Below are 27,354 nucleotides of genomic sequence, written 5' to 3' on the forward strand. Positions count from 1 at the left end.
GGGGCGTGGCCTCGAGGGGGGCGTGTCCCTCGCTACGGCGTGGCCGATGGCGCCTGCCAAGACTCCCGTGAGCTCTCGCTCTCAGCGTTAGGACCGCTGCTGGGGGCGCTATCAGGCAGGGAGCAGGAGGCAGCTGCAGGGCAGATAAGGCAACAACAACAATTGCAGGTAATTTTAAAAAGTATACATGTGCAAAATAACGCAAGACTAACTCCCGGCTGAGCCTCAGGAGGAATAAGGTAATCTAACGCGCTCGTGAATCAGCGGTCAGTTATACCCAGCAGAGGGGGCGTGGCCTCGAGGGGGGCGTGTCCCTCGCTACGGCGTGGCCGATGGCGCCTGCCAAGACTCCCGTGAGCTCTCGCTCTCAGCGTTAGGACCGCTGCTGGGGGCGCTATCAGGCAGGGAGCAGGAGGCAGCTGCAGGGCAGATAAGGCAACAACAACAATTGCAGGTAATTTTAAAAAGTATACATGTGCAAAATAACGCAAGACTAACTCCCGGCTGAGCCTCAGGAGGAATCTTTCTCCTATAATGTGGAACGTTCACACTTTATTTATGTATTTATTATGCAGTTTACATGGTGCTGCACGTCTCCTTCTGGGTTCTTCTTTCAGCGAATCTTTCCCCTGCTCTCCTAGCATGTTATACCATCTCTCAATGACAGTCACCACATTGCGTCACTGGAGTGCATCAAACGTCCCTTGATGGAAGGGTTGAGACAGCCTCCATATCACATTCCATACAATAGTTCACTGACAAGCAGGGACATTTACCCCAGGGTGCGCTTCCAGCATCTCCATGGTGGAATCAACCTCCTACGTTGCATGTCACGTGGCAAACGTGGGTGTGGGGAATGCCCCATGTGTATGATGCCTTTCAGGGCGGCCCGGATTGAGTGTGTGATAACATGGAGCAGTACGTTTGCTTTGTCCGGATGCAAGGGTGCAAGAGCTTGCACAGCAGGTTTGAAGTCCCTTTCAAGAAGGAAGAGTTTCACTTTTTTCAGAAGGCAGAGCTGGTACCTTGGCCTTCTGGTGATGTGTTCCTTGAGGGAGAGGCTGTTGTCGGGGGTGAACAGAGTGATATGACATTAGATGACAACTGGAGGATGAAGCCGCCGAGTTCATGTTGAGTCAGGGTGATGAGTTGTTGTTTGTTGTTGTTCTTGCTAAGGGACTCAGTTTTAGTTGGGTTGACTTGCAGATCGGAGTTGGACATCCAGGTCTGAATAAGTTGGAGCAGTGTTAGAGTTTCTGAATGTTGAGAACCAAAGAGACCTTTAGGTAGAGGGAGAGGTGTGTGCTGCCGGTGTTCTGTTGAATGTTGTTGTGGAGGGTCAATAGTGACATTTAGATGTTGAATGTGACAGGGGAGTGCGACTGGATGGATTCCTGGAGTCTTTCGGTGCTCTTTTATATAGTTGTCTGTGTCCTATTAAAGAAACATTTCAGTTCAAATAGAAGGTACAGTTTGGAAGATGCATATGTGTTTTAGATATATTATACTACACACCTAAAAAAGCAATAGTGCATGCCGCACCCACATTATTGCGTCTGTTTCATCACATTTTATTTGTTTATTGAACCCGGCCATTAGAGATGTTCATTTACCTATGATTCATTCTGAGTATACTCAGAATGATGCAAAAATAAGAGATTGGTTTTATGCCTTTGGTGTCAGTGTGTAACTATCTTAGAAGTCAAAGTCCAATTAAATTAAAAGGCCCAGCTATTCGACTCTGTATAATTAGCTCTATTCACATCTACAGTTCTATACTCCCTTAAAGGGCTCAAGTCTGAAGTCAAACACAGCGCAGGCGCTGTTTTTTAGGTTTAAATTTTCATTGTGAGAGGAGATGAGCTCTAGTGGCTAAGTTCCAGACTTTGGTGCCAGAAGTCTTCGGTTTAATTCCCGGCTTCACTTCTTCACCAAATTTTGTGGTCCTCACTCCATCCCAAAATGCCCCTGGGTCTCAGTTTCATTATCTGCCAGATGTTGCAAGTGGATACAGAAAAAAACAAAAAAATAATAGTCACTTAACTGAACTTAGTTAGATTGAAACTTTATCTGCAGGCGTCTTTGTATGCATATTTTCTAAATACTAATTTAAGTAATCGATGCTGTGCTGATGAAAAGAGATTGCAAATTTACTTAAAAAATCCCTAAGTAAGCGTGATATTTTTCTAAGTTAACACCGAAGAGTATAACGCATTATCATGTCACTAGGTCCCTGAAAATGGTTGTATCTATTCCAAGGAACGTAGATGTGCAAGTAAGAATAGTCAATTTCTGCTTGTATATATCTCCACTATAGTGTGAAAGAAGATACTCTGGCTACGATATTTTCTAGGGTGATATTTTTGTACACCGTATTCTGGTAGAGTACCCTGAAAAGGTGGCAAACAGCGCAGTCACCAACATGAGGTTTTGTGGCATGACATCCTCAAAGGGTACTATTAGGATATTCGTTTGAGGCAGCTACAAAATATCCAAAAATGGTGCCCCTGCGTATTGATCAAAGGCAGATAGATTAACAAGCGAGCACACTTTGGATGCTTTCAATCACTGACAGACTTGTGGCGAGCGACAATGTGTATCCTTCACAGATGCACTCAGATCAAAGTACATGCTGACTGGATGCCAACTTCCACATGACCCGAGCAGCTGGGGATTCATAGAGGCACTGCTGCATGTGATCCCTATACTTCAGCAAAATGAGCAATGAGACTACAGTTGTATATCGCAATCATGGCGGAGAGGCGATCTAGTGGCTATATTTTCTGTCTTGAAGACCAAGAGCTTGAACACAAATATCGGTGCTGGACCACAACAATGAAGTGAATCTGGGCAACTTAAATGAAATCCCTTTGCTATACCGTGTTAACATGTCAGCAAATAAAAAAATTGGTTACAAACCTTCCTTACAAAGCCAGAGTTCAACTAAGGGCCCTATTATGACTTTGGCGGTCCTACAGCGGATGGTGACAAAGCCATGTTGCTGTTGCCCGCTAGATTAGGAGTTAAATCCTGGTCTGGTGGGCGGTGCTGTGGTGGTCTCTTTGAAGAGCCTGACATGCAGACCACCGTTCTCAGAGCGCCGACTGCACCTTTCTGCATGATGCAGCGGTGGTTGGACTACCACCACGTGTTCGCCAGTCCTATGGACCGTCAAACTTGTAAGAAGGCCCTAAATCTCTATCTATAACTGGCCAGCTGTCAATGGCAGGCACATCTGTGACCGCTTTTGGTCAAAAAAGCATAAGGGTTCTGTGTCCCAAAAGCTAACAAAAACATTAGTGCTGCAAAACATCAGTGTATTTTCATCAATGCTAGAATGCTGTCTCTTTCTCTTTCATATCACCTGTTCTGTTTCCCCCATTCCCATACCACCTCATGCCAGCATTGCTGTGGACCTTTGATGCAAAGGCACCCTAGCAATGTCGACCTGTGCCCCTCTGGAGACCCTCCCTTCGCCTCAGCCCTCCTAACACAGTTTCCAGTGAGAAATGCATTTTTCCTGCAGCACAGACTTGCAATGTGCCTCCAGCTATGTAAAGAATCCACCATCAAATGAGGTTGTTACATTCATGATTGTGTTATACAATTATTTCCTGTCAACGTTTAAGTCTCCAAGTAACCTGGCATAGTGAAAACGGATCTCTTACAGGAACACTGCCAGATGATCCATGCACTAAGTTAACTAGATATGTGGAAGCTATGTTCTTATTAACACTAAACAAGTTAGAGCCTGGGCTGAATCAAAAAAATTGGATTCCACGGATACAAGCTGGCTTCAGAGGCAGCAGAAACACAACTGATAAGATATTTTCTCTATTGTTGCTCATTCACGACTCACTGAAGATTAAAACGTGCAGTCCGTCTGTTTCTTCGATTATCGCATGTCCTTTGATGGAGAAGACCGTGCTTTATTATGGACTATGTTTACCCTCCGTTACTTAGTGCCATATGGTCTTTGATTGGAACATGTGGGTCCAAGTTAAATTGTCACAGCAGCCATATTTCTAGAAGGATAACCACAGAGGGTAAAACAGCCCTGTGTGTCTGCCCGCCGCTTTTTAATATGCAAACACATCAGATGCTATCAATGTGCAGGGATGCCATCTGCCAAGACCAGGGGCCTGATTTAGATCTTGGAAGATGTGTTACTCCTTCACAACGGTGACGGATATCCCGTTCGCCGAAATATAAATCCCATAGGATATAATGGGAGTTAAAGTTGTGTTCACAAGATAACTGTCACCGTTTGCCATAAACTAAATCCGGCCCTAAGTACCTTATGTTTTTTACCCTGCAGTATGCTGATGGCACTATTATTTAACATCACACCACATTGGCCCGCAGAGGACTCCAGTAGCCCAGAATATAGTTATAGTTAACAGTGTCAAAACATTATAATCAATGCAAATATATCTGCATTTTTGGTCTTCAGCAGTATACTGTCTAATGTGAATAGATGTTTTGGAAGTGATACCCCAGTTTAGAAACAAAAGAAATACACTTATTCAGGGGTTTGTGTTGATGACCGGGGTACTTTCAATGAACACTGCCCACTTAACAACTAAATTCATCACCTTGACATATGCTATTCACTGCCTCTACAATAATCTGGAAGCCAGTATCAATTAAACAATTTCAGCTATAAATACGAAATTTCTTCTTTTGTTTATGTCCTGGCAGCTTTTACAGAGAAATGGGGTCATAGGGTAGATCAACACAGTGAAAATATTTTTCATTTACATTTTTGTTTGGGGACAGTTTCTCTGAAACAAAACTATTAAATTAATTATTATGGCCTATGACAAAATCAACAAGTTACAGCGACGAACCAGCATACATCAAGGAATGCATGACCCAGTGGCGGCTCCTCCATGTGGGTGGTGGAGCGTCTCCCCACTGCTTTCTCGCAGTGCGAGAAGCAGAAACATAAAATGGTATTTTAAATACCATTTTATGTTTCTGCTTCTCACACTGTGAGAAAGCAGAATGGTATGCCTGGTTGGGGGCGGGCGGGTGGGCGTTCCTGCTCCAGGCAGGGGAGGAGTGACTTGCCCACTGTTGTGGGCGCTGACTGTTTGGTCGGCCACAGGGCTGACCAAACCAGTCATGCACACTGCATTTTCTCGCTGCATGCAGCCTACATAGAGAAAATGGCCTCCCCATAGACACCTGTGGGGTCGGCATCCTAGCCAATCACAATGCTGCCATTGCAGCATTGTGATTGGCTTAGGGGAGGAGAGAGAGGCTGCCTGCTTCCTGTAAGGCGTTAGGCACAGAGAGGAGACGCGACGCAGGACCAGAGGCGAAAGTAAGTAAAACATTTTTTCATTAACCCCCCTCCCAGCGCAACCCCCCTCCCCATGCAACACCCTCCCCCACCCGTGAGTCACGCCGGCCGCGACTGCTGGGTTGTAACTGTTATATTTTATAAGTTGTGCTGTTTGTGTTGGGAGAGGTCTTGCTCATCCTCGAGGCACAAGCGAGCCATTTGGTCCCAGGTTGTTGGGCAAGTCTTCATCTAGTATCGCAGAAAAGGTTCGCCCCGAGGTGTTTAATACGATGGACCAGGACAGGGTTAGAGTATCAGCAGCATCTACATGGAAAGGGGCAGGATGGGCCAGTACAGCCAAACTTGGAGGGGGTGGCAACCAGGTGGAGGCAGCTTAAGTCCGTGCATCACCCACCATATATTTTAGATGCTGGAAGTACAGGTTGGGAAGCTGCACTAGTAGCTATTTCTGGGAATCCCAAACTCGAGGACTTCAATGCAAAAGTGGCATGCTGAGATGGAGAGAGCTGTCCCTCCTCGAGTAGCTTATCTAATCTGTCTGCTGGGACTTTCTTTGTTTTTTCTGCGGTGGGTTTGGGGCCTAGAACTCCAGATTTCTGTGTGGTAGGAGCATAAAAACTTACAGAGCACGGCTGTAGAAGTCACTCGCTCCTTGGTCTCACTCCATACCACTTGTGACCAGAGACTGCTAACTGTCTGAAAATCACCTAAAACACCGTGACTAGGCCTTCCGCTCTCTACTATGCCATTGAGTGCTGTTGCACCCATGGCATCCTGGCCCCAAGCACCCACTAGAGCTGTTGACATCTATCAGGCATCATAGTCGCCCGACACTGACGTGCTATTCCCATTCTAGTACCCCCCACCAAATCCATTAATAGAGGTCAAGCTTGAGCGATATGCTCCTTTACACTGCAATTCGGTGAAGTAATGTATGCCTTACCACTTTGAAATTTCACCAGCCACCCCTGGCATGACCTTCCACCAACTGACCAGACACCTACGAGCCGCCTCCCTCTTCCTCACAGACACACCACGGATCCTCTGATGCAACAGTGAAGGACGCTCCTTCTCACACCTGGCAAACAAAGCTTGGAACGATCTTCCCCTGCACCTCAGGACCGCCTCATCACTCTGCGAATTCAGGAAGGAACCCAAGACCTGGCTGTTCCAATGAAGGAGAGCACCACAAAGCAGCTAGCAACTCCTTGAGACCCTCACTGGTGATTTGCCGTGCTTTGTAAATCCTTGATTGCCTAATTAATTGATGTTATGCACATTGGCTTTCTATATAGCCGTATATTGCAAGTTTGATACGCATGTTCAATTTACAGATTTAATTTTGAATGTTGCCACTTGCGCAGTTATAAGTTTCAATCATCGCCACACATTTTTTGTCTTTTTCAATCATTATTAGTGCAATGATTAAGCTGCCTTTTCTTAAAAAGGGATGCTGCCAAGTGACAGTTACTGTGAGATATACGAGTGGGAAGAACCTCCAAATGACAACAAGGTTAATGGAATAAATGAGTTGAGATTTAGCCCATGTTTTAATAGAAAAGAGGATAATAAAAACTAACATTCTGCTTTGGTACATAGTGATTGCTACTGGGAAACATTTTGTTTATTTTTAACTGAAACTGAAAAGTTACATTTTAAATTTATTTTTAACTGAAGCTGAAAAGTTACATTTTTAATTTATTTTTAACTGAAGCTGAAAAGTTACATTTTTAATTTGTGTCAGATTTTATTAACTTATTTTTCTCTGTAAACCAATTGCTATCTGTGTATTAGAAGTATTTTATGTGTTGCTTTGTCACACTATTGTATGATTTTAATTTATCCACCATAAACTACTCATTGACTGATTGGAAAATGTGGAAAGTGTATTATGTTAACTTTTAAAATAACAAAGATCCCTCCCAAGCTGAGGTCATAAGGAACAGATAAGACTTTCCTCCGCCTCCTCCTTTTACTCTTCTTACCCTTTTTGGTTTAGTGCTCCAAGGACTGACTTCACCGCTAAGATTCTTTGATGTGTACTTCTTTCCGCTGTCTAAACGGATAATTTCTTGTAAACTGAATTGAGTACAGGTGTCATCGAGGTACACTTCGCTATCAACCTAGGGTTTGAATCCGAGACATCTGCCTGCCTGTTTGCAAAATATAGAGATGAAAGGTGGCAAACAACCTGTTTTGGCACCGGTAGTCTGTTCACCGTCCATCCTCTTTATGTGATTTTCTTCACTTTGCTGAAGAGATATTTCTTACTTTGTTTAGGATCAATTTCCACTCAAATAGTCCTCTATGAAGTTCTCTACTTAGGTTTCTCTGTTACCATTCCTATTATCACGAGTTCTCTACTTCTAAGGAAGATCAGCTGCTATTAAACATGATATGGTAACTCCTCTTTTGAAAAAAAAACTTTTCTTTTGACCCCAGAATCCTAATTAACTACACCAAAATTCAAGCAATCACAGCCTTCCAGTTTCAAAACTTCTTTAAGTCCTATGGCAAGCTCAAAAAGTACCGAATCACGGCAGCCAGGAGAGGACTGGCCGCCACTTGTTCAAACTAAACATTGAGAAAAACATGCTGATTTTTATAAGAGGACGAGATGACCTCTGGAGCACTGTGTTTCTGAACCTTGAACTGGGGGATCCTATTCAAATGATGGGGAATAACTTTGGATAAAGAAAAAAAAAATTGAACTCTTTCTCTTAATTCTCGAATCTCTACTATTTTCTTCAGCTGAGTTCTTCCATCTCAAGATTCTGCAAATAATTGAGTCTCTGGGCTTCCAGACAAGAAAGGCAGCAATATTCTGCACTGCTTGTTGATGTTTCATAAAGGCCCTGGGAAATCACGCGTAAAGAAAGTTCCCATAGTCCAACAGAGAGCCCACAAGTGTAGCCACTAGTATTGGTATTGGAAGTATTGGTAGCGGCAGAGCGGCCGTGAACAATTCACTCTAAACTATCTTTTGCATCCGCCATGAACATTCCATCTCCCCCAGGGTCCCATTTCACATGATCTACAGTGTATACAAGTCTATTTCTGGACCCTGCCTACCTTCCTGAAAAATACACTTTCCAGGTCCTCGCAGATGACCCAGGACACTGGTCTTTTGAAAGTCGTTTCTATCACAGGAAATTAGATTGTAAAGCAGTGGCGTCACTAGAGGAGTACGGAGAAGTGCGTAGCAGCGCAACAGTTAATGAACCAGAAGTCGAACGCCCGCCCTCGCGCTGCCCTGCCCCTTGACATATTTCCGTTTCCGGGCAGCGTACACGCTCACACCTCAGGCGGTAATTGTAATGACGCTTCAGCCTGTCGTGTTCGTGTTCCAGTGGTTCGCAGCACCGAGCGCGCAGGTAGGTAGTTCCTCAACGCCTCACCAGTGCCAGGGCACATATGGTAAGTGGGATGGGTCATGCGCGCGGAGGCGGAGTGTAATATGCTGAACTTATTGGAAATCGATGAGGTGTAGCATATGAAGAAAACACGGAGCTGGCCTGAAGAGCTGAACTGCTGGTGTCCAAGTGTCAGGGTGTTTTATCCCAATGCATGTTCTCTTCCCCTCACACGCGTGTTTGATCATATTGCAACAACAAACGTTCTTAGAAAATACTCAACCATTTTTTTTATAATGAAAGCAACATCACAAGAGTTGAATATGAATACGCACGTGTTCCGAAGTGCCTTGGCACGGCATTCGTTCATATAAACTACATACATTTTCCATTTATATAATTATGAATCTAACAAAAACGTTTTTCTGATAATCCCTTGAAGGCCTGTGCCCCAAAAGTCAGCTATTATTCATGGACTGTCATCGCACACTTTACATTGTTTTCTTGAACTGCCGTTTGTATTCGCGTGGTGATAGGCGTGCGATCATGAAGACAATGCACAACACGACTATTTCTGTGGTTGAATGTACCTTTGACGTCATACTTTTGTCGAATTTCTGGCTGCGTAATCGTTGCTTTGTGTGTGCTGTCACTAGTATAGAGGTATACAACACACATCGCAATCCTTGACATCTTCGCTAATGTTTCGTTGCGTATTCTCTTATCTCATTGCTTTGTTGCGCTCTAGTCATTCTATCTGGAATGTGGGCTGCACCGGAATGTGTTTAATGCCTTCTCAATGACAAGTGAGCTCTAGTAGACATTCTATGAATGTCCGATGCCTATGAATCCTCGGAAAGCTTCAGCTGCTAATATTCTGAAAAGAACAGAGATCTTCGAAACAACATATGCTAACCTATTCTTGCACACAATCTGTGTGTTTCCAGCTTCTCTCGTTGTCAATTACTGCTAGTGTGTTTCCTGTATATCAGTGCTGTTAGGGACCGACGCTGAAGCCTTTTCCATCCTCATTAACTATGTAAAAAAAGTTCAACTGCATTTGCAAATTGCAGATGATTCACCCAAGCTCATGCACAAAGATGAAACTCACAAAAATAGAAATTCCAAAGATAGGTATTTTTTGTATGTTTATGAGACAAATCATTGCTGCAGTGGCGTCACGAGGGAGGGGGGGGTGCGGACCGCACGTCACCATTAGTTACCGCACTGGGTGACACCAACCCTAGTGACGCCGCTGTTGTAAAGCTCTTTAGACCTTAGGCGCTGGAAGTAGGGGTGCAAAGGGTGCAGGATCGCCAACAAAATAACCGTGCTGGAGTTCTGAAGGTGAACCAGTAATAAAGATGCCTTTACATTTTGTTTTTATCCTGTCACGTTTGCTGTGCAGTCAAAAGCAGAGTTCAGACATCCGGGTGTCTTCAGACAAACTGCTGCTTATTCTTTTAACATAGAAATGTGTTTACTTTACTTTCTCTGACTGCAGGATGAGCAGATTTTGTAAAATGTGAAAATCTTGCTGGTGTGAAAGAAAATTTAAATAGCTAATGATGAACTGTCCATATATTTAAAATATATCAGCAGTTAGGAAAGCACAAATGAAGTGCTTGTTTATAATTCTGAAAGGTGATGGAAACGCAGATTTTAGTCAGGCGGCGTTCGCAGAATTCCGCTGCGCAAAACTTTGTGAAGTGACATAAAAACTCAGCAGAGTTCTGCAAGTGGCAGAGTGCGGCGCGAACTGCAGTTCGCGCTGATCTTGCTGCCACTCTGGTAGAAATTCTACCCAAGTGGCAGCTCGTGCTCGTCAACTTACCGTTGCCGGGCGTGAGGGGGGAAAAAACTCTGCTGCGCATATGTGCTCTTCAAGCGCCGCGGAGTGCAGAGGGCAGAAAAGTCTTCAAACTCTGTGAACAGAGCAAGCTCACTGCCCAGGCCTAATTTTAGCTGGATCAAAATAAATCAAGACACTTTACTTGGTGATGTGGAAATTGTAAATATTTTTTAAACCAAATTTCCACACATTATCTTTTGTGCACCATATAATATTATCAGTAAAACTGTATGTCTGCAAATTTAGTGGCCATTTAAATGAAGAATGTGCTGTCTGCAAATGACAGTGCACTACCACACCATGTTTTAGTAATATATTTGCAACAGTATGCTACAAAATACACCACCAGCTACATACTGCTCCCTTGTGTTACAACAAACAAATGATGGACGGAATGCTGTCAATGCAGACATTCTCCCCCAGTCAAGAGATCTGGGTTAAATCCATCGTTCTTTTGCCCACTACACCACCCCAGTTTAGACATGGCCATATGCAAATCAGTCTTGACCCTGTGCCTCATGGGAACAGTCCAGCCCGAACTGCCAAGCCATGTCTTCCCTGGACCGGAATCAAGCATCCTAGGACCGGTTTCTGGCTATCAGCCGTCATCAGCCAGGATAGCTTGACTCCAGTGGCGTAGTGAGCACGGGTCCCACGTCTGGGAATACCCATCCCACTTAGGGCGAAAAGCGTTACAACAAACAAATGATGAACGGAATGCTGACAATGCAGACATTCTCCCCCAGTCAAGAGATCTGGGTTAAATCCATCGTTCTTTTGCCCACTACACCACCCCAGTTTAGACATGGCCATATGCAAATCAGTCTTGACCCTGTGCCTCATGGGAACAGTCCAGCCCGAACTGCCAAGCCATGTCTTCCCTGGACCGGAATCAAGCATCCTAGGACCGGTTTCTGGCTATCAGCCGTCATCAGCCAGGATAGCTTGACTCCAGTGGCGTAGTGAGCACGGGTCCCACGTCTGGGAATACCCATCCCACTTAGGGCGAAAAGTGTTACAACAAACAAATGATGGACGGAATGCTGTCAATGCAGACATTCTCCCCCAGTCAAGAGATCTGGGTTAAATCCATCGTTCTTTTGCCCACTACACCACTCCAGTTTAGACATGGCCATATGCAAATCAGTCTTGACCCTGTGCCTCATGGGAACAGTCCAGCCCGAACTGCCAAGCCATGTCTTCCCTGGACCGGAATCAAGCATCCTAGGACCGGTTTCTGGCTATCAGCCGTCATCAGCCAGGATAGCTTGACTCCAGTGGCGTAGTGAGCACGGGTCCCACGTCTGGGAATACCCATCCCACTTAGGGCGAAAAGTGTTACAACAAACAAATGATGGACGGAATGCTGTCAATGCAGACATTCTCCCCCAGTCAAGAGATCTGGGTTAAATCTTTTTAAAAATTTTAGTCAGGCGGCGTTCGCAGAATTCCGCTGCGCAAAACTTTGTGAAGTGACATAAAAACTCAGCAGAGTTCTGCAAGTGGCAGAGTGCGGCGCGAACTGCAGTTCGCGCTGATCTTGCTGCCACTCTGGTAGAAATTCTACCCAAGTGGCAGCTCGTGCTCGTCAACTTACCGTTGCCGGGCGTGAGGGGGGAAAAAACTCTGCTGCGCATATGTGCTCTTCAAGCGCCGCGGAGTGCAGAGGGCAGAAAAGTCTTCAAACTCTGTGAACAGAGCAAGCTCACTGCCCAGGCCTAATTTTAGCTGGATCAAAATAAATCAAGACACTTTACTTGGTGATGTGGAAATTGTAAATATTTTTTAAACCAAATTTCCACACATTATCTTTTGTGCACCATATAATATTATCAGTAAAACTGTATGTCTGCAAATTTAGTGGCCATTTAAATGAAGAATGTGCTGTCTGCAAATGACAGTGCACTACCACACCATGTTTTAGTAATATATTTGCAACAGTATGCTACAAAATACACCACCAGCTACATACTGCTCCCTTAGCACAAATGAGTGTGGCTCATTTGCAACACTTGCACTTTGTGTAATGCTTGGATTTTTCACAATCCCTGTGAGTTCAGTGATGTAATACAGACCGCAGCAACCCCACTCTGGAAATTGTTCCAGCACCACTGATGTAAGCTGGCACCAATGCCATACGGATGGCAAATCCTACTGCTATATGGAAGGTGGACATAGGGTGAGGTCTAATGCCTTTTTAAAATAAAACAGGGTTTTCTTGTGCTAGACTGTGGATGAGCCTCCATGCACAGTCCCTGGAATAAAAGGAGGCACTGGTGGCCCCCTGAGATTCACCCTGGGCTTTGTACCTTGGCTTTCAGGTAAATATAAAAAAGCACAATATGAGAATATGCAATGTCTGTTGTCACTTTGGTTTTGTATAGCTCAGCATTAGCCAATTACTTGATTTCTTGGACTACATTTTTAATGTCTATGTTGACAAAATGTAAATAAAACTAATTGACTAGTGAATCCCACCTTTATGATATATCGGTGGCAACCACAACCCGTGGAGTGTGGTGGGCAGAGTAAATATAGGAGCCCCTTTGTCTTGTCTGATGTGAACGCGAAGCACAAAAATGGCACACAAGTCAAGTGATCCTTTGACCCTTTTGTTCGGCCTTGTTGGTGGCTTGTCTTTCATAGGAGAGGGTGTCTGCCACTATCCTTCATTAACCCTCATATCTGCCTGGTCACAACTGCAAGAGCACATTCAATGCTGCTCTTTCGCAACCTCTGGGCTGCTGAGGGTATGCGAGATACAACTGAAACTCTGTCTAGTTTGGAGTTGTGCGTGAGTGCAGTGGTAAATGCAGTTCAGCGTAAGAGTCTGTGTGCGGTACAAGCCACGAGTGCGGTAGAGAGTACCGAAGACCCCTGCATGCGGTACAGTTTGAGAAAGAGTTATAGATGACAGCCGTGCATGTTTGAAAGAAAGGGAAAGCACTGAGGAAATCTGGTATGTGGTAAAGAGAGCTAAAGATACCTGAGTGTGGTAAAAGTGGTGAAGGGAACCTTATGTGTGGTAGAGTGAGGTAATAGTGCTGCGTAGTGAAAAGTATGGCACCTAGCGTGTGGTAAAGAAAGTTAACAAGCCTATATGTGGGAAGGGTCTATCTCACCAGCACCTGCGGTTAGGCGCCTCCCACCAGTTGTCCACCCAAGAATGCGCATCAGTGTGAGACGCATAAACTCTTATCCCCCTGTTGTGGCTTTGATAGCGTAAGAACTGCTCGGACTGGATCCTAGAACATATCAAACAACATTTCCTTTGGGAGAAATTTGATTTGATTTGAGGGATTACTTGTAAAGGGCAACTGTCACTCCGCAAGGAGTATCCTGGAGCTCGATTGGCGGTGAGAATGACCCCTATGAAAATTAGATCAGAGCTAGACAGGATTCATCAGAAGCACTAAAAACCCAGGTTTTCAAAGCCTTCCTAAATACAGATTCTGTGTCGCACCGCCTAAGATGGAAAGGGAGCAAATTCCAGGCTTTGGCACCCAGGTAGGCCGCGATCTTACCTCCTTTCAATTTGTATCTAAAGCTGGGGAGTTTAAGCAAATTTGCTGAGGAAGACCTAAGAGGTCTTATTGGGACAAAACGTGCCGCCAGGTATTTGGGTCCTATATTAAGCTTGGCTCTAAAAGTAATCAGGAGAATCTTAAAAAGGATTCTCTTATGCACCCGGAGCCAATGCAGACTATTCAAATCAGCAGAGGCTGAAGATCTTCGTGGAAGTTTAAGCACTAGCCGTGCAGTTGCATGCTGCACAACCTGTTACTTCTTTAAAATGGCTTTATTGACTCCTGCAAGAAGAACATTACAATAATCTAGGCGCGAGAGTATCAAAGCCACAGCCACAGATTTCCTTGCTGCCAAAGGGAGGAATCCGAAGAATTTTCTCAGTGATTTAATCAGACTGAAGCAAGTTCCTGCCACTGCCTTAGCATGAGGTAGGAAAGAGAGTGAGTTGTCAAATTGTACCCCCAAGTTCTTAGCAACTTCTACCACATCTGGCGGAGGAGTCGCGCCCTCAGGCCACCATTTGGAAGGCTGGAAGAGGACATCTTTCCCTATCGGAGAATTTCTGTTTTGTCCGTGTTACATTTTAGCTGATTATTCCTCATCCACCGACGAACAGCAGTCAAACAACTTTTAAAATTAGTCTCAGCATCCACGGTACCATTATCTATTGAGAGGATCATCTGGGTATCATCTGCATATGAGGTGACCTCTATCCCAAAAGATCCAATCAAAGAGACAAGTGGGATCATATATATATATATTGAATAATAAGGGGCTTAAAGAGGACCCTTGAGGAACCCCTGCCGTTAGGTTACGTTCTGTAGAAAAGAACGTACCCAAGGTAACTGCTTGTCTCCGGTTAGAGAGGAACGACTCAATCCATTCCAATACCGTGCCGGAAATGCCGCTGCATTCAAGACGCTTCAAAAGAATATCGTGGGAGATGGTGTCAAATGCAGCCGACAAGTCCAAAAGAATCAGGACCGCTTTCCTACCTTTATCGGCAATCATTTTAAGAATATCAGATATTTCCAGGAGCGCCGATTCTGTAGAGTGTTTTGGGCGAAATCCAGATTGTTGTGAATGGAGAATTTGATGCTCTTCAATAAACTTAGTTAGTTCCTTATGGACAAATTTCTCTGTTATTTTTCCTAGCAGGGGAAGGAGAGAAATAGGGCGAAGATTTGAAAATACCGAGGGGTCAATATTTTTTTTCTTTTTTAACGGTTTTACCAGCGCGAGCTTCCACTCGCCTGGTACAATGCCTGTCCTTAGCGAAGAGTTAACTATATGATTAATGATAGGATTCACTGTCTCCAGAATTTTATGAAGAATCGTCAGGGGGGCAAGCATCTAATGGCGAGCCTGATTTACACCTTTCTATCGCCGCAAAAGTCAGCTCCGATGGGACTGATTCAAAAGTGCAGATAGAAACAGAGCTTTTCACCGAAACAGGATCAAAAGCAGAATCCTGATTGTAGATGGGGGAGACCGGAAAATCTCTTTGAATTTTTAGAATTTTTTCCTCAAAAAATAGTGAGATACTATCACAAAGTTTCTGCGAAGCCAGAAGCTCCTTCTTTTCCGCTTTAGGATTTGTGTATGACTTCACTATTGAGAAGATAGTTTTCTGATCTTCCTTAACTTCATTTATTTTATTAGTAAAGTATTCTTTTTTTGCCAATTTAATCTGGTGAAAGTAAGACTTTCTGCTCTTTTTAAACACTGTTTTTTCAGTTTGAAATACACAACTGAACACTCGTTCATGAACGCACAAATCAATAATAATGAAGAACAATGGAACTACTTGTGGACTTTCATGTATATTTTGTATTTACAGATTCATATTAGTCCAGAGGAGATGACACAACCGGTGAATAAAAACATTGTAATAGTGTGCATAATGCAAAAGGCAATGGAGAATAATAAAGGTATATAATTTGTACAAATTTGGGTCATAAGAATTCAGACACCAAATCACTGCAAAGATGTTTGGTTCCAATTGCCAGAATCATCAACACCGTTCCGAATAGGCCTGGGTGTGAAATTCAGCTCTGCTCACGGAATTTGCAGAGTTTTTCCCACTCCACGCTCCCCAACGTTAAGTTGGCGAGGGAGGAAAATCTTACTCCAGACTCTCTCCCGGCAACATTTCTCAATGTGGGCGATCGCGGATGGTCGCTACCGCTCGCGCTGAGAAAGCTTCCGTTCCCATTGAGGAAGCTGCTGCTCGAGTAGAACATCTACTGAAGCGAGAGAAAGAAGCAGCGCCCTCTTGTGCTGCATGCGGTACGGTTCGTGCTGATTTTACGGGGCAGGGCCAACACCCGGCACTAAAAATCAGCGAGAACAACACAACGCGACAGTGGTCGAAATGAAAAAAAAAATCCTAATTCTGCTTACATGATTACTTTTTTGCAATTACTGAAAAGTAATTGGAAAAATAGGGGATTTCACAAAATTGGATAATATGCAAAAATTTGAATTGACACAAAAGGAAACAGAGATAATTTGTGGTGTTGTTGGCGGTGCTGACAGGCTGCCAACCGCTCATAAGGAATTACAGGACACAGTGCAGCTGACTAAATAATACAATGCCTTTTGAGTGTGAAAGAGAATTGATGTATGTAATACAAGAATGATACATGTTCCACTAGTGTTTAATTTGTAATAGAATGAGTGCCCATACCCAAAGATCTGGCCAAATACCTGCGGCTGATGCTTTTAAATGTCGGTGCACCGAATAACAAGGCTACGTAGTCTTGAATTTAGCTCATGGCTCTTACCCATCCACTATCAGCCACTCCGCCTCTTAATCTCAGCCGTGCATGTTTTCTCGCTCTGCGACTATTTCCCTCTTCCTATTTCTTTCCCCTTTCTGTGTTTTTCTCTCTCTTGCTCACGGGCAACAAGTGCCAGTCCCCAAAAATGAATGCTGGTGAGCTCCACGAGCCACCACCTACTCAAATTAAGCACTGTTTCAACTAATTCAATATTTGATGCAAACAATTCAGTGAAACCCGATTGGGTGAACTATACATTGTAAAACATAATCTAACAATTAATCAAAAATAGTCCCAAAAATGATTAAGTCCTTGAGCACTATCAGGTACGATGCTAAATTGCTGCATGTTTTAAACATTTAGGTGCCGATTCCAATCCGGTAAAAAGGCCCTACGAATCGTCGTACGGAGCGTTTTCTCCGTACGACTCGAACCCGGTAAACTGTCCGTACAACCTAGGAAGTACGATTCGTACAGAAAGCCTATTTCCGTATGAATCGTACAAAAGACAATACGGGTAAAAAAAACCTACGAATCAGATCCGGAACAGCCTGTACACGACGTCCGTACGTATGTAAGCAGCGTTTTACGGCCCAGCAAGTACGATCCGTCCCTACGGCACTCCGTACGGCTCTTTTTTTACGGGAGCCAAAAACAGCCGTAAAAGCTGAGTCCAGGGGTACGAGTTGTACAGGCCCCCCCACACCCCCCATATGTACGCACCATACGGTGCGTACATACGGGGGGTGGGGGTATGGTGCGTACATACGGGGGGTGGTGGGGGTATGGTGCATGCATACGGGGGGGGTGGTGGGGGTATGGTGCGTACATACAGGGGGTGGGGGTACAGTGCGTACATACGGGGGGCCTGCACAACTCGTACCCCGGGAACAACTTTTCCTTGGCTACGAGTCGTACAAACTTCGCTTCATAGCGGGTAGAGTCATTCCCCGTGTACGGGACGTTTTCCGTACGATTCGTTAATCGGATAGCCGGTCCGGATCGTATTTGTACGCTCGGACTGTCTTTTTTCGAATCGTACGGAAAAGTGTCTGGGTACGTCTCGTACAACTTTTCCCGCTACGATTCATACGCAGCGGGCCCGATCCGTATGGACTCTTTCCCGTACGATCGTACTTCACGGGTCGGACGTGACTTGTACGATTCGTACAGAAAAAAATACGGATACGAGTCGTACGGAAATATTTTTTAACGGATCGGAATCGGCACCTAAATGTTATCCATAAAAATAATAAGCCATTCAAAATAATTCAATAAGAATTCAATAAAACAAAGTAATACAAATTCAATAAAATAATATAAAATAAACCCACATGGTAATAATTTAATAACATCAAATAAAACCCCACGGGGTGGTTAATGCATTGTAACACACAATCTGTTGCATTATGCCATGACATTACACAATTCATGGAAATCAGTGATAGGGTTGTGATGTCATTGCAAGATGGCCTTGAATTGGAGAACCACGGAGGGAGAATATTGCATGAAAAATTGTTTGAACTATATATAACAGAATTGTGCCCCTCTGAAGAGTTCAATCCATTAACGATGCTGGTACATTTTAGGATCCGACGGCACTCTGCCATCTTCAATTGGATTTGAAAATCCGCTCCACACTGAGGAGTTTTAACTGGGTGCTGGGTAGTCTAACTCTTTAGTATCATCAAAGGGTAGAAACAGTAGAAATGTCTCTTCCGGCAGCATGATGCCCTTTAACATATAGCCTCGTCTTAGTTACTATTACATACTCATAACATGGTGTGCTTCCCAAAGACAAGCATTAGCTAAGCCAATATGTCTGGCTTTATTGTCCTAATAGACATGATCAATTCTGCACAATGTATATGTGCCATGTAACCTCCTACATGTCACTGCAAGCTTGAGGTATAGAAAATAGGGTGGAGCCATAGATGGCACAGAAAGAAGGTGGCAGCACATACACCAGGCACAAGCCTTTGGCGCACATTTAACCCTTCTTGTGTTTACATTCAATAGCAGATTGAAGACAAACCTATTGTTCTTGCCAAGATTCAAATTTCAAGCCAGTGGTCCAATCCTTACTTCTGAGGAGAATGGCAAACCTTTGGTTGGTCACCTTTTCTTTCTTTGATACCACTACTAAAAGGTATCCAGATGCTGGCATGGACCTTATTAATTTCTTACCACCTTTTAACTATGTTACTCCATAATGTACCTCCTTTTGCTGATAATATAAATCGACTCACATGCTCACTACAGTATATGTTGTTTGGTACACAGGCCCACATATTGAGCCAATAACCTTTGCATTTGTTATCTCATACCCACCCCCAGCAAATGCATTTCACACCTATAAATAACTTTATTTGAAACATATACTAATATGTTCCCACTGCTTTGCATGGAAACTAAAACCTAATCAATTTCAGAAATACTTCATAGATATTTAGTATATACTTTGTACTAGCGGTTTAGATCCTTCTCATATGCTGTATTTTATAATATTATATTATAAATCAATTTGTAAAATGTAGTTTTGTCATTTGTCATTGACGTAATGGAAGATTTTGTTTGTTTATAAAATCCTTTGCCCTTCAGTCGGACCTCGATTTTAGATATGGACTTAGGTATCTAGATGTGAGCTGAATTAGATGGTATAGAGTTCAAACCCTGTAGGGGCAGTATAGAAAATACCAGTCTTTAGGGTGGATAATTGATGACAAATCCTAGCCTTAATTCAGCTCCTGTTGCTTGAAGTGAAAGGGGGGTGCACCTCATCGCGTCAGAATGGTGTATCCGCTGACATATAGCAAGGTTGAAGAGCCCTGGCAGCTCTAAACCAGGATGCCGCCAGTCTTTCATCCTTATGATGTTGTTTTACGTGGATGTATCCTTGTGCAGGTGTGGCTCAGCGATGATGTGTGGGGTAGCGGGATTTGAAGAAGGGGGTATTGTAGAGTCTAACACAGTTACTGTAAGAGCCTGAACATTTCTACTCAAGTGATAGGTTTTACTTTATGGACTTGAATGTAGATATAAAATGGAAGATGTTTTTAGGTATTAGAGGCACAAGGAACAAATGGAGAAACCTTGGTATTAAAGATACATGCATGGCACATAAAAGGTGACGTGTCTGGGAACAAAGAACTATATCCCAAATAACCATAAATTGCTTATCAGTTTTTAAATCGAAGAACAAAACCAGTTAACAGATCTCTTGTATCACAAGACTCAAGGGCAGGGCCCATCTCTAAGCCGCACCGATTGCTGATGTGGTGTGGCCTTTAAAGATAACGCTTCACAAGAAGGAAAACCCACACTTTCCCAGGTGTGGTGTTATCTTAAGTAAACCATAACCATAAAATGTCTGGTTGCTCAGTTGTTATTCATTAATGATTCCGTCACAAGTAGAGCAAAGTCTGTTTTAATTTCCAAAGAGTTCAAGTTGAATTAGTTGGCAGTAGTGGCTTCACCGCTCCATGATCTTATCTGAGGGATGGCATTAAAAGACTGACTAAATGCACTCCTCACGCTCTGTGACAGCGCTCCTCACCAATCTGCTAATTCCCTTCTTCCACATCTAGAAAGAATAAAGTTTCTTCTTTCTATGACTGCAGCAAATGCTCTGATTATCTCCAAGATTGACACTCTCACCCTAAAGCAATCCTGCACAGCACAGCTCGTCTTGGTGCAGAAAAAAACTAATGTTTTCACAGGACCCCGGTCCTGAGAAACCTACACTGGCTCCCTCCTAAAGCACAGATCAAAGTTAAAGTCTGTTGTTGTCTGATTTCCAAAGCTTTCGCTGGGCACCGCACACCAAGCTACCTAGCTGGCCGTCTTAACATCTCCGGTGGGTTAAGGTTATCCAGGAGCGAGTACTCATTCTTCTGGAGCCAGGTAAAGTTTGGACTTCCCGGTCTCTAAAGCAGCCCTTTCTTGGTTAAGGTTCTGTTCCCGCATTGTGGAATTATCGCCCTTTACAAGTCCAGCTTGCCCCAAATGTGTTGGCTTTCAGTAAAGCTCTAAAGATTAATCTGGGAGTAGTTATTCCTGAGATAAATTGGTCCCAAACACCCCCCCTTCTCTCGGTCTGTGTCTAGCATTGTTTTTCAATGTGTTCGTGTACCTATTTGTTCCATCTCTTTCACCCCTTTCCCTCCCTTTGCATCCACTTTCCCCCTTTTTCCTTCTCCTCTTTATTCTTTGTCAGCCATCCTAATTCCTCTCTTTTCTTACCCGTCCTTGCACCTACTCTCCCTTCCCCCTCTGCCTCCTGTCTGTCCTGATGCATGCTCTCCACCAATGTTTATGCCCTGCTTCGGTTGCTCCCTCTCTTCCTTCCTCACTCTTATATTTGCGTCTCTCCTTGCCATCGCCACTCTCTCACTCCCTCCCTTTTCCTACTTACTACCCCTTCTCCCTGTTGTTATGATTGGCCCCTTCCTCTTCTCCGCGTATTGTGGATGATGATCTTGGTCCACGCATCTGCTTTCAAGCTGTCTTAGGGTGCAGTAGCACGATCTAAAATTCGAAATATAGAGATAAAATATATGTGTCATCCACAGAACACTTGGGTGTAAATTCACTGCTATATCAGATTTGTACATCAAAGATCCCACTGATCATTTTCCTGATATGGTAGATGGACGTTAGTGAGGGGTTACGGATGAATATGCAACATCCGGGCACGTCTCCCATCCAATGATCAAACTGGTTGCACCTGCTGGGAGTGAGAGAGCCGAGGATTGGATAGCAGGTCACCATATCCCTCCTCTTACAGTTTACCATGCAGGATTAAGATTAAAAATCCCACCCCCATGATCATATAATGCACCATCTAACATGTAAAGGCATTGCTTTATTAAAAAAAAACTCGTGCCTTACATTTGCTGATACGTAAAAAGCAGGAGTGGTGGAACACAAAGGCTACCATGAAGCAAACTGGGTCATTGCTAAACTATTAGATACTGTGGGGAAGGTACAAACTATAAAAATGACAATTGTGCTTCGATTTATAATTATATTTTTGGAATGATCTTTCTGAAAACGCAAAGTGACTTGTTGAAACAGATTCATGGAAAGGCCAAGAAAACCATTTTGGAGGAAAATAACTAAGCCTGAGCTGAAATTATTTAAGCTATAGCTTTTACAGTTGCCAAGGTTATAACGCGGACCCACATGGAATCATAACGGGGTTGCTCACCAACTGGGGCATTTAATTGACCATACTTGTACAGAGGTCACTCACTGCGTGAATATCAAACGGACAGTCTTGAAACCATAGAGACCTAAACCTCACAAGCACCTGAGGAAAAGAGCCCCATCCCGCACTCCACAGATAGGCTTGGATCTTGGCATGTAATGTAATGTAATGTAAGGTGGCTCTTGTAAAGCGCGAGCTGTCACTCCGTAAGGAGCATCCTGGCGCTGGGTGATTGGAGTTAAGGGAGGGGAGGGGCCCTAGCGTTTCTAAATAAGGGAGAGACACAACTCTTCAGGGGCGGCGAATACCCAGGTCTTCAGCGCCTTCCTGAATAGTGTCTCTGTATCAAGCGATCTCAGGTGGGGTGGTAGAAGGTTCCGGGCTTTGGATCCCAGAACAGCCACTGTTCTACCGCCCTTAGTTTTGTATTTGAAGGTAGGTGGCTTGAGAAGGTTGGCAGTGGAGGACCTGAGATTTCTAGTTGTGGTATATGGGGTGAATCTTGCAGAGAGATACTTGGGTCCAAGTTTGTGTTTGGCTCTGAAGGTAATTAGAAGGATTTTAATAAGAATTATTTTGTGCACAGCGGCTTGTAGAGCTGCGGATGCTGAGGATCTTCTTGGGAGTTTGAGAACAAGTCGAGCCGCGGCATGCTGGACAACTTGCAGCTTCTTTAAAGTGGATTTGTTGGATCCTGCCAATAAGCTATTGCAGTAATCAAGACGAGAGAGTATCAGGGCAACTGCCACTGATTTCCTAGCTGTGAGGGGAATAAGGTCAATAATTTTTTAGATATTTAATAAGGCTGAAGCAGGTCCCTGCTACTGCCGTAGTATGCGTGAGGAAGGTGAGCGCAGTGTCAAATTTTACTCCCACGGTTTTAGGTACCTTGACTGTGTCGGGGGGGGGGGGTGGTGTCCCTTCTGTCTACCATTTACCAGGCTGGAATAGGACGTTTTTCCCTATAGGGAGGATTTCAGTTTTGTCCGTGTTGCATCTAAGATGGTTCTCTCTCATCCAATGGATGATTGTGGTAAAGCAGTGTTTGAAGTTAAGTTTGGTCGTGGATGAGTCGTTGTCAAGAGAAAGGATCAATTGGGATCATCAGCGTAGGACGTGACTTCAATGTCAAATGATCTTATCAGGTGGATGAGAGGGGTCATGTAGACATTAAACAACAGTGGGCTCAGGGTTGAGCCCTGTGGGACTCCTGTTGTTATGTTGCGTTCAGTTGAAAGGAAGGTACCTAGGGCAACTGCTTGTCTTCGGTTGGCAAGAAAGGATTTAATCCAGTCTAGGACGGTGCCTAAGATGCCGCCACGTTTGAGTCGCTTCAGGAGAATACTGTGTGAGATGGTATCGAACGCGCCCGACAAGTCGAGTAGAATCAAAACAGCTTTCTTGCCATTGTCGGCTATAGTTTTGAGTGCATCAGCTATTTCCAGTAGAGCCGATTCGGTAGAATGCTTGGGGCGAAAGCCTGATTGTTGGGGGTGAAGGGTATTGTTATCCTCAATAAATTTAGACAGTTCTTTATGCACAAATTTTTCTGTAACTTTGCCAAGCAGTGGGAGTAGGGAGATAGGCCGAAGATTAGAAAGCACGGAGGGGTTAATGTTTTGTTTCTTCTTCAGTGGTTTCATGAGCGCAAGCTTCCACTCGTCCGGGACTATGCCTGTGCTGATGGAGGAGTTCACTATCTGGTTGATAATAGGGTTGACTATATCTATTATTTTGTGAAGGATCAATGGAGGGCAAGCATCTAGGGGTGAGCCTGATTTTCAAGTTCTTACAGCCTCGTGGGTCTGTTCTAATGAGACTTGCCTGAAGGACCGAACAGAATGAGCGGACGTTAGCTCGGAGCCCACATCATCATCTTGTGTAGTGTCCAAAGGGAAGTGCTTCTGAATTTTTTTTATTTTTTCTTCAAAGAATGCTGAGATTTCATCACAGAGATTCTGTGAAGGAGGTATCTCCTTCAGTAGCACTTTGGGGTCCGTGAAGGACTTTACAACCGAAAAAATGGCTTTTTGGTTTTGACTAGCTTCCTGGATTTTCTTGGTGAAGTACTCTTTTTTTAGCACATTTGATCTGCTGATGATAGAGCCTACTGCTATTTTTGTAAGCCGTTCTTTCCTCATTCTGCTTGCATAGTAGATGAGCTTGACCCAGGGTGGGCGTGAACCAGGTTTTTTAAAATTAATTTAGGTTTTTTGTACTTATCAAGTCTCTCCGGAGGGGAAAGCTCGTTGCAAGTTGAGGTGAGCCAGGAGTGGAAGCGGCGTGAATCCTTCCCAGTGTTCCCTGTTAGAGCGGGAGTTAGAATTTGGGCAGTGGTTGCTAATCTCGGGTTTCCAGCTAATTTTGCCCATCTACGTCCATTTCGGGGCAGAGGCAATGGCCTATGAGCATGGCTCATCTGGGGAATTATAAGACTAAGGGGGACAAAGAGATGGTCCGACCAGATCAGAGGAAAAGGGGAGCCAACTGATAATGGGGCGAAGTTAGAACAGACCCCATCTAATGTATGGCCTGCTTGGTGTGTTGGGCCCTCCACAAGTTGAGCCAGAGTAAGCAATTCTGTAATTTGAAGAAAGTTATCTGCTCCTGATTCGGTTCTGTCTTCCAGATGGAGGTTAAAGTCACCAAGTAGGGTGAAATTGGCATATCTGAGCAGGAGGTGGCTCAAGCCATCCCCAAGTGAGTCTAGGAAGGTAGCGCAGTGTCCCGGAGGACGGTAAATTAAAGAACCTGAAAAGGATAGGGAGGCATTTAAGGAGAGGCAAAGGCCCAGGCTTTCTGCTCCCTTGATGGTGTCAAGGTTCATACTAGTACAGTGTAAGGTGTCCCGTAAAATGATAGCCAAACCCCTCCTCTACCATCCTTTCTATCTCTCCTATGGATAGTATAATCGGGCGGGAGAGCGACCGCTAAGTCAGGGTTACACCAGTCTTTCAGCCATGTCTCAGTGATGAAAAGCAGATCGAGCTGTTGGTCTATGATAAGATCCCTAACGTCTTGGCAGTGCTTGCTTAGTGATCTTGCATTTATTAGTCCCCCCATAAGCTGAATATTATGTTTTGTCGTTGTAGTGGGGATGTAGACTGGGGTGGGAAGGCCTGTAGGCAGAAAGGTTTTACAAAGATAACAGGATTCCTTCAGGCGGGATCTGGCACTTACAGTTTCTCCTATTATTGAGGATTCTCAGTGCCTCAGATGTGTAGACGTTCCTTGAGTAGTCTTGGGCAGTATTTCCTGTCCTTGGCGCAGACGGGCTTGCCTCTGGTGCGCCCGCTGCGTGCGTCCGGCCCAGCATGGAACTAAGTAGCTGGCCGGGCGCGTGGGTGTATTAGGCTCCGCCTCCTAACCGGAAGTCAGAGCAATCCGGAAGGCAGGTTGGCCGGGTGAAGGGGGTGTGTCCGCTTCCCTCCGATCAAACGGCGAACATGCCGGCGTCGGACCGGGGAAGCGGAAACGACAAATATCAGAGAAGTGGTGAGTGAGCAGTCGGAAAATGTGCAAGGAAGCAATGCGGGTAGTTTTTTAGAAAATGCTGGCTACTTTGTTTTCTTAACGAATTCCGATCACAAAAAACAATTCAACAAATGTGCAAAGGCAGCAAGAATGCGTATTTAAAATGTGGTCTACTTCGTCGTGTTTACAATCAAAAGATTAAGAATGATTTCAAGTCACAGTTTAAAACGATAATAATTCATGTAAGAAAGCGCTGGCCGTGAATGGTTCCAGGTACCTAAGGAGGGCAGTGCGGTGAATGCTAGGTGGCCGCTCCTTACGCATATAGTAGTTTATTATTAAAAAAGTAGTATTCATAGCTGAATTGACTCTGGGGCACCAATTTGGAGAAACACTGTGATTCTTATTGAAATTAAGGAAATAGCCTGGAAAGTCAGGGGAAGAAGAAAGCGGTGCTCTAAGAATTGATGATCTGCTTTCTGGTAACTTGAGGATTCAAGGTTATAATTTCACTTACCTTACTCGCAGCACAGGAAATACTATCTGTCGACTCACTGAATACGTCAACATAACAACATTTGTCCATTAGTAGGAATACAACAAGCCCCTATAAAACGATCACCCATCCTGAGTCATTTACAGCTCTTGTAAATTCAGAGTAACCATTCCAGGTCTGTATGGCCCACTGATTGACAACCTTTCCTGGAATCTGGTTGTATAACGCTTGAAGGACTGGTGGGAAAAGCACAGCGCATCTACTCCAAAGATTAGTTGGATCTCCGATGGCGGCATGATAGGGGCATCAGAGTAGCACTCCTTAAATGTGCAATAATTACCAAAGACTAGCATTTAGAATATGCTGCTCTCACTCTTGACATGACGACTGGATGTTATGTTATGCAATGTTATGTTATTTCCGACGTGCAATATCACTATAGCTTCCTAGCACTAAAACAATAAAACTACACTGAAAACTGAACTCGCAACTGACCATAAAATATGATAGATTAAATGCAGCCTTAAACAGCCAGTTGCTTAAATTCTTTATGAACAGTACAAGTGAGGATTGTAATCATAAAGTTGCTCAGAGAGTATTCAATTCTCTGGCAGCTGCGATGAAAAAGCTCTCTGACCAATTCTGTTAGTCCAGACTTTGGAATGGCAATCAATCAGGGTTCTTATAGAGCGTAGCTAATCACCCTTTAGGGTCTCAAGGCACTGGGGAGTGAGGGGGGCAGGGGCTTCTGACAAGATATTATTTGCGGCTGAAGTGTAGAGCTTATGATGCAAAATTTGACAGCTTGAAAAGAAAGGGCCTCTCCATAAAGAACCTTATGATGGATGTCTAAAGACTTGAAATGAATTCTATTTTCAATGGCAACCAATGGAGTTGAAGGAGAACTGGGTTACTGTGGTCCTTGTCAGTACAATTAGAAATTAAGTGAGAGTCTGCATGCTGAATCAGTTGAAGCCTTCTAAGGGGTTTGTTTGGCAAGGCCACATAACAGGAGTTAACATAATCTGCTCTGGATTGGATTAGAGTAGTTACCTCTTGTAACAAGATGTTTACGGATGAATGGTAAAATCGTTCTTAAGATCTTGAGATGCCCAAAACAGGAGGCGTCAACCTACCCTTCTTGGGATTCTAAAGATATATTTGCATCTACAATTATGGCAAGGTTGCTAACAGTGTTTACTTGGAGTGGTGAGGTGCCCATCAAAAAGCAATTTCTGGAAACAAGTAATTCTGTCTTGTTGGTATTCAACTTCAAAACCTTTGTGGCCATCAAAGAACAAACAAAATCAAGAATTTTGTGCATGTTAACATTAGAATTAATGCAGTT

At 44.0% G+C, this 27,354-nt stretch overlaps 1 protein-coding gene across 2 annotated transcripts in view; it reads left to right on the top strand.

Moving 5' to 3' along the window:
- The window catches only part of ANXA13 (annexin A13), a 164,739-nt gene that overhangs the window by 15,469 nt on the left and 121,916 nt on the right, over positions 1-27,354 (top strand). Inside the window, exon 1 of one of the 2 annotated variants that reach the window (XM_085604990.1) lies at positions 8,501-8,685. The exons of the other annotated variant lie outside the window; for it this stretch is intronic. Within the exon in view, the coding sequence (XP_085461116.1) occupies positions 8,629-8,685 (57 nt within the window). The 5' untranslated portion in view covers positions 8,501-8,628. Of the gene's footprint in view, positions 1-8,500; positions 8,686-27,354 lie in introns of those variants that run through there. 2 annotated transcript variants of the gene reach the window in all.

This window comes from Triturus cristatus, chromosome 5_1 (assembly GCF_964204655.1).
Source record: "Triturus cristatus chromosome 5_1, aTriCri1.1, whole genome shotgun sequence".
Classification (NCBI taxonomy): domain Eukaryota; kingdom Metazoa; phylum Chordata; class Amphibia; order Caudata; family Salamandridae; genus Triturus; species Triturus cristatus.